At 36.5% G+C, this 8,276-nt stretch overlaps 1 protein-coding gene and 1 long non-coding RNA gene across 2 annotated transcripts in view; one reads left to right on the top strand and one right to left on the bottom strand.

The window, feature by feature from the left end:
- LOC115216187 (deleted in malignant brain tumors 1 protein-like) overlaps positions 1-3,908 on the bottom strand; it is an 84,711-nt gene extending 80,803 nt beyond the window's left edge. The window contains exons 1-2 of the mRNA XM_036506589.1: positions 3,849-3,908; positions 1,184-1,331 (exon numbers count right to left, since the gene is read on the bottom strand). Coding sequence (XP_036362482.1) covers positions 1,184-1,331; positions 3,849-3,879 — 179 coding nt within the window. The 5' untranslated portion in view covers positions 3,880-3,908. The remainder of the gene's footprint in view (positions 1-1,183; positions 1,332-3,848) is intronic.
- LOC118765105 overlaps positions 1-4,508 on the top strand; it is an 11,556-nt gene extending 7,048 nt beyond the window's left edge. Inside the window, exons 2-3 of the long non-coding RNA XR_005000954.1 lie at positions 1,877-1,879; positions 4,497-4,508. This is a non-coding gene — a long non-coding RNA (uncharacterized LOC118765105). The remainder of the gene's footprint in view (positions 1-1,876; positions 1,880-4,496) is intronic.
- The last annotated feature ends 3,768 nt before the right edge of the window (positions 4,509-8,276 follow it).

Below are 8,276 nucleotides of genomic sequence, written 5' to 3'. Positions count from 1 at the left end.
ATATATATAGACACACACACACAGATACGTATATATTTATATCCCTGTAACTTAGTGGTTCGGCAAAAGAGACCGATAGAATAAGTACTAGGCTTACAAAGAATAAGTCCTGGGGTCGATTTGCTCAACTAAAAGCAGAGCTCGAGCATGGCCACAGTCAAATGACTGAAACAAGTAAAAGAGTATAAGAGTAGATCATGTTGTGGCGAGCTACAGTTTCATGAAAATCTTCGCTTCTTGAGTATCTGGTAGAAACAAGGACAATCATCTTTCCAGTATGAACAAAGCATGTGATTACAAAAACTCTGTCCTTCCTTTCAGCAGCATATGTCTTTATAACCTATGAAGCCATGGTTACTTGTGCAAATAGCAATGAAGCAGAATTCTATTTTAAAAATACTGAAATGCACTTTTAAAGGAAGATTTTTGCAAAATTTGTACACATTTGACTACTTAAACAGATGTTTCATCACTTCATAATCCATATGCCGGTGTGAATGCTAAGCAGTACAGCATGTTTCAAAAAATTTCTGGCAGAGTGAAATGCATCATAGTGCTGTTTTTCTCACAGACATTGCCCAACTGACCCTACTATACTGTGTAGTCAACAAAATCAAAAACAAACAATGTGCATGCATGAAATTGAAAATATAAAATGGTGACAATTTATCCATTGTACCTGTATGTATGTATGTATGTATGTATGTATGTGTGTGTGTGTGTGTGTATGTGCCATTTTTAAGTATATTTTACAGACATAAAATATGTACTGAACCTCAGAATTTTTTTTATCATTCGGTAATTCCAGTATTGTTAACATGTGTAAATAATACTTTACGAGCCAATTGATGAAATTTGTGACTACTAGTATTAATTAAACTGTCTTAATTACTGCTTTGTAATATATTTGACAAATATAAATGGTAATAAAGAGTAATGCTATCCGGTATATACAAATTTGAACGTTGATGTCTTATAAGTAAAATTACTTCCGTTTTGTGCCAGAAGTCAATGATGTCCAAAACGTTCATACCTGAAATATTACCCCACTTTTTTTACACTCGAAAATAATACTAACATATTATTGTGCTATTATTGTTTTCTATTAAGTATCTGACATTTTACAGAGGTAACCACAGTAGATGGGTTAAAATAAAGTTTTACTAAATCTCCGTCTTCTTACCTGTATCCAAGCATTCGGCATACGACCAGAGCATCACTGTCGTCCCAGGAATCGTCACAGACTGTTCCCCAGCTGCCATTGAAATATATTTCAACTCGACCTTCTGCTGGAGTCCTTCCTCCAGTAAGTCTTACATTTCCCTTCTCAACTACAAAAATGCATTTATAGATGAATATTAGGTTTAAAATCTGATATTGTTTTCATTATCTATATTCTGAAAATGGAGCTTTGTGTCTTTGTTTGACATCAGCTCCTTCAGAAGAAGAAGAATTTAAAGGATTAAAAATAGAAGAGACATACTTACACACTGCGTGGACATGTACACACACACACACGCACACACACAGACTTACAGGTGTGTGGTCAAAAAAGAAGCACTCAACACTTTTAGTAAGAGTTACATGTATCATTATTTAAAACAATTTGATTTGGTTTCATGCAGCCCAAAGCCTACAACACGCTAAGGGATGAATGAAACTGTTTTAAATAATAATAACAACAACAACAATAATAATAATAATGATGATGATGATGATGATGATGATGATGATAATAATAATGACAATGATAATAATAATTGACCCTTCATGCTCGTTTGGTTCCAGGATCAAAAAGAAAGAGGACAAAAAAAAAATGAAAAACAATCCCTTAAAATTTGAAATAGAAAGAATTTGGTGTATGAGAACTGTAAAGGTCGTGTCTATAATAATTGGTGCTTTTGGAACAGTAAGCAAAGATATAGACAAATGGCTGAAGGAGATTGGAATAGAATTCCTGGTAGAACTCCTACTGAAAGTTTGTCTCTTAGGGATAGCAAGGATTATCAAGAGAGTTCTAAGCACTTGAAAGACTGATGAAAACTTGTGGAAACCTAAGCTTAGTTCATAAGGGTATATATTTATTTTCTTACTTATCAATCTAAGAAACACACACACACACAGAGCTGTTGACAGAATAAATTTTATAAGATTCAAGGGAACATGAAACAAAACCTATAAGCAATACACATGAGAAGTTAATCAAAACATGTATGATGATGTTGATAAGTGAAAATAAAGATAAAACTGTTTTATTGCCGTACATAAGTCGCTAAATAATCTTATAATATTTCGGGAAAGATCCCCTTTCCAAATAAATGAAAGAAAAATGATCAAACATTGTTACCAGCAAGTCATTTCCTCTGTTACATACATATACATGCAACAAATTTAAGGTATCACATGTTCATATCCACTAAAGTTAGGTTGCTTTATTCAACATTCTACATCTCAATTCATCTTACTTGGAATATGTATCGATCTACTAGGGAAATTGTTTAAGATAGCGAGACATTCCATCCAGATGAAAATATGGCATTTCTCTGCTAAATAACATAAATTTGAAATATTGATTTCAAATTTTGGCACAAGGCCAGCAATTTTGGCATAGGGAATAAGACAATTACATTGGCTTCACTATTCGACTTGTATTTATTTCAAAGATGAAAGTCAAAGTCAACCCCAGTGATATTTGAATTCAGAATGCAAAGTTGGAAGAAATGCTTCTAAGCTTTTTTTCGGCACTGCAATGATTCTGCCAGTTCATCATCTGTTATATAAAATCCGTTCTGTCTATCTGTGTGTGTGTCTTCTAGGATCTCAGGCATCCTCCATCCAATTGCTCTCAAATTTGATATGTAGATACCAACGGTATCAGGGCATGTATAAGTCTTGAAAAAATTACAAAAATCGATTCCATGGGAGAATGCGATCGATAAAGCCGTGGGAACGTGCATTTGTATGTGCAAGTACATCAGTCGAAATCCGTCTTTTACTGGTGTCTTAAATTTAGGTTAAATCAGTGTTTCTCAAAGAGGAGGCCTATGGGACGGTCAGACAAGTTGTTTTGAGAAGATTTGGTTTAAATGTTTGACAACTCAACACCGTCCATTGGACAGGGGGCGTTTTGCTCGTCTTTCATAAATTTCAAATTTTAAAAGTCAGCTTTGGGTTTACGAAAGCACTTGTATTTGATGTAGAAAAAGGAAAGCGAAAAAGAAATAATGGAAGAACGATTTAAAATCAGTGAAGGCATATGGCATAATGGTTTTCTAGTGTTGCACTCACGATCATAAGAACATGATTTTGTTTTCTGAATGGTGCAATGCATTGTATTCTTGAGCAAAACACTTCATTTCACATTGCTTGCAGAGGTGCATGGTTTAGTGGTTAGGGTGTTGGACTCATGATTGTAAGATTGTGGTTTCAATTCCTGGACAGGGCAATGCATTGTGTTCTTGAGCAAAACACTTCATTTCACATTGCTTGTAGAGGTGCATGGTTTAGTGGTTAGGGTGTTGGACTCATGATTGTAAGATTGTGGTTTCAATTCCTGGACCGGGTAATGCATTGTGTTCTTGAGCAAAACACTTCATTTCACATTGCTCCAGTCCACTCAGCTGTAAAAGAGTTCCAACAATAACTGGGAAGCTAACCGTGGGATGAACCAGCATCCTATTCAGGGAGGAGAGTGTTGTAATGTCAGTCCCTTATACACCCCAGAAATCGGCTTAATCTCTGGGCTTATGAATTTTAGGGCTCATGATAGACTTCAGATGTAAAAAAAAAAAACTAATAAAAACAACGAAGAAACAAGAAGGGGAAAAAAGGATAAAAACATCACTCACGTGGCTCAACAGCTTTTGATGATATTCCCATCGACAAGGTTAGGAACAATGTAAACGGAGTCATCAGACTGAACAACATTTTTACAAATGAATGGCAACCCGACGAGGACAACTGTATATATACATGTGATCAGAGATGTGATCATGTTCACAAAGCATGCTAATCTACAGGAATAAATAAATACATAAGAATTCCTCACCTTCAAGTTGCATTTCATTAATATTAGTCTTTCTTCTTTCCTCACCTTCTTTCTAGACTATTATTCTTCATAACTTCAATGTTATCTTTACTTCCTTTCTTTCACACGTTATCTGTATGTATACATGTAAGTTCTCTTCTATTTCTAGCTATTTGAAGTCTTCCTGTAAGGAAGGAGTTGGTTTCTAACAAAGTTACAAAGCTCCACTGATGGAATATAGATAAAAACAAATTCGTATTTCGAACTTCAGAAAGTCTTCCATATTTTTATTTGTCCTGTTTACGGATTGTATTTGTAGTGTGTATGCTAGCTAGTAGAGTTCTTTTCTAAAAAAAGCCCAGCGTAGTCATTTGCTCGTCTGTCTGTCTGTATGCTATTTAGTTTTATAGGCATAGGAATGGCTGTGTGGTAAGTAACTTGCTTACCATCCACATGGTTCCAGGTTCAGTGCCACTGTGTGGTACCTTGGGCAAGTGTCTTCTACTATAGCCTCAGGCTGACCAAAGCCTTGTGAGTGGATTTGGTAGACGGAAACTGAAAGAAGCCCATCGTCTATATGTATATATATATATATATGTATTTGTGTGCATATATGTTTGTGTGTCTGTGTTTGTCCCCACAACATCGCTTGACAACCGATGCTGGTGTGTTTACATCCCCATAACTTAGCAGTTCAGCAAAAAAGACCGATAGAATATGTACTAGACTTACAAAGAACAAGTCCTGGGGTTGATTTGCTCGACTAAAGGCAGTGCTCTAGCATGGCTGCAGTCAAATGACTGAAACAAGTAAAAGAGAGCATCTCTAGATTATTTGCAAAGGAGAAAGAGCTAGTTTCTAACCTATATTCAAGGTTCATTGGAATTTCAGCAACAATAGGGTATTCATGCATGTATGAATGTATATATGCAGATATTTTCAGCCAGTGTACCAGCAAATCTGTATGTTCTGTTTTATTCGTGCATATCTAGAGATGCGTATATGTGCTTATATGCTTAATATTTTGAACAGCTTTACATATTTTGACAGGTCCATTGATGGTTTGAATCTGTAGTCTTCATCATCATCATCATCATTTAACACCAACCGCTCCGAGAGTGTAATGGGTGCTTTTACGTGTCACCAGCACGAGGGCCAGTTAGGTAGTACTGGCAATGGCCACACTCAAATATTGCTTTTTATGTGCCACCTTCACAGTAGCCAGTCCAGCGGCACTGGCAACAACTTTGCTTGAATGTTTTTTTTCATGTGCCACCAGCACAAGTGCCAGTAGACGATGCAAGTAACGATCATGGTATTTTTAACATGCCATCGGCTCGGAGGCCAGCTTGTTGCTCTGGCCCTGATCTCACTCGTATGGTTCGCTTAGCGCTCCACTAGCACGGATGCCAGTCATCGAATTTGAAATTAGCTTTCTTTGTATGTAAGCATGCACTAATCATGGAGACCCAGGGAGAGGTATTTGTGTTGTACAAGCATGTATCATTTATAATCCATTAACTTAAAGATGTCTTTTTATTGTGACTTCATTTGTCACTCCATCTATTGAAAGTCAAATGTCAATGGAACAGTGGTGACATGTACAGACCTCACCAGTTAGAACTGTACAGTAAATTATAACTTTTGTCTGTCACCTATGCTCTAAACCATAGTTTCTCAAAGTGGGTGCCACTGCCCCCACTCTGTTGGGGATTGAGACGGTCCATGTGAGCGCTGGTGCCTAAGGAGGAGGTGAGGTGGGGCAGTAGAGAAAAAGGAGGTGTTGGGAGGAAGGCAGTTGATTGGGGGATGCTATGAATTTATTATAATATTAGCAGAGATACCTGGCATTGTTCGGGTTACATGCAATTGAAGAATTAGACTTTTCTGTTATATTTTCTCTAATGAACTGGAATATCTATGATTCGAATTTCATCAAATTTGCAGGTGAGGGTTCTTTCCCTCTTTACATGCCCTAAAAAAATTCTAATCATGACACGTGTATTCCATATGACTGATCTTTATGTGCAGATTCCAAAATTCCAGTCTTATGGAACCTGTTAAAAGGATTTTGCTCCTGAAAAATGGAGATCATGGAGCTCTAAAATGTGGGAGATAAGGGCCCTATTGTGGATGGGTGTTTTAATGTCAACCAGAGAAGTTGAATTGTTGAGAATCTTTTTAACTTGGGTCTTATATCTATTGTTCAAATTTCTTTGAAATAGGAAATATATGTATGTTCACTGGGTTTATAAAAGAGAGCAAAGCTACAGGAAACCAAAAGACGAATGATCGCAATAAGCAGTCACCTACCCTACCCTAGTCATTACCTCTCCCCAATGTAGGATTCCTCAGCATACAGGTGACAGGCACAGCTATAAGATGCATTGCGGATCTATAGCAATTGGAAGGGTTATAGATTGTGTGTGTATTATATATATATACACACACACATATACATGTATGTATATGTGCATATTCATATCTATTATATAAAAGTCAATGTCTTTATCTGTGTTCGTGTGTTACTTATACATTCGAAAACTACTGCACCAATCCTAATGAAATTTGGAACACAAAATCCAAGCCTAGAGAAAAGGGTTATGCTGTATGTTTCATACAATTTCATGGACCAAAATTACTGAATGGATCCTCATGATATTTGGAATTTAGATTCAATGCATAAAGGAGGGTATGATGTAATATGTTTGGTTTGAATTTGAGATGGCTCAAAGGAGGAAGAACCCTCATTAAAATTCATAAATTTTCGATGTTGATGAAATATCAACCATGGGTAATTGACACACATCAAGAAGCATTCTCAAAGTTTCCATTTCTCATAAGGATCTAAGACACCCTAATGGGGGCCTTAACTCCCAAATTTTAGTCATTTTATATGATCCAAAACTAGGTCAAAAGTACTGAATGGATCTTCATGAAATTTGGAAATTATATTCTATGCATAAGGGCCAAAACCCCCATGAAAATTCCTATTTTTTTGGCTGTTGATGAAATTTTAACCATAGATATTAGACAGAAATGAAGTAATATTTCTAAAAGTTCATCTTCTTAGAAGTTACAAAGACCCCTTCATGGGGACTTAGCACCCACAATTTAGTCATTTTATCTAAACAAAGACGAATACAGTTGTACTCTTGGAAGCTGTAGGCTCAACCGAGCATAAAAGTTGAGCATTATTTGTAATTCAATCATACAACAGTGTAAGAGTTTGCTTTGAGATATACTTAGATTGTGATTTATGCAATGTGGTGTATAAATTGTCAAGTAAATGAGAGGCATCTTTGCCTCCACTGATTCAGTTGCTAAGTAATTCAGTAAATTCTGAAATTTCTGGTTGTCCTTCTACCTATGTTAGAACAACAACAACAGCAACAACAACCACCACCACCGTCGTCGTCATCACCGTCATAGTTACTATTATTACAATCATATTTATGGCTATTGTTTGGAGATTTACATTGCCGTTTTGATGTTAGACTTTCCAAATTGGTGGCCTTAAAGCTTACAAATTGATGTAAAGATAAAATAACTCTGAAATTGTCATATGACATCGCCACTGGAGCATCCAAGGTTATGTAAATGCGTGTGTGTATGGATGTGTGTTATCTTGGAATTTTGGCATGAATTAACATGATCAACAAGCATTTTCTGGAGAGCAACCGGGAATATCACCTATTTAATAGTCAAGATAACAGTGGAAGTAGCTGGTGGTGGCAGAGGTCATGCTAATTGCAGTAGTAGTAGTAGTAGTGGTGGTGGTGGTGATAATAGTAGCAGCTCTGAATAAGAACAGATTAGAAATGTGATGATCCATCTAACCCATGCCAGCCTAGAAAGGTGATGTAAAATGATAAGTAATTGACACTGCTGTCTTCTGGAAAATTTCAAGCTGCAAAAAATGTTTTTACACATCTTGCTTAAATGGTCAAAATTTAAGGTATTGTCCACCAAGGGATCGAGTCCAAACTGCATACATTTCACTATTTTAGTAAACATTCTGTAAACACATCTCACACGAAATACACTTTTCTACTCTAGGCACAAGGCCCAAAATTTTTGGGGAGGGGGCCAGTTGATTAGATTGATCCCCGTATGCAACTGCTACTTAATTTATCGACCCCAAAAGGATGAAAGGCAAAGTTGACCTTGGCGGAATTTGAACTTAGAAAGTAAAGACAGACGAAATACTGCTAAGCATTTCACCCGGCATGCTAACATCTCTGCCAGC

This window comes from Octopus sinensis, linkage group LG10 (genome assembly GCF_006345805.1).
Source record: "Octopus sinensis linkage group LG10, ASM634580v1, whole genome shotgun sequence".
Taxonomy (NCBI): domain Eukaryota; kingdom Metazoa; phylum Mollusca; class Cephalopoda; order Octopoda; family Octopodidae; genus Octopus; species Octopus sinensis.
Note: the sequence above shows the minus strand (reverse complement) of the source record. Positions and strands in the feature narration are given on the sequence as shown.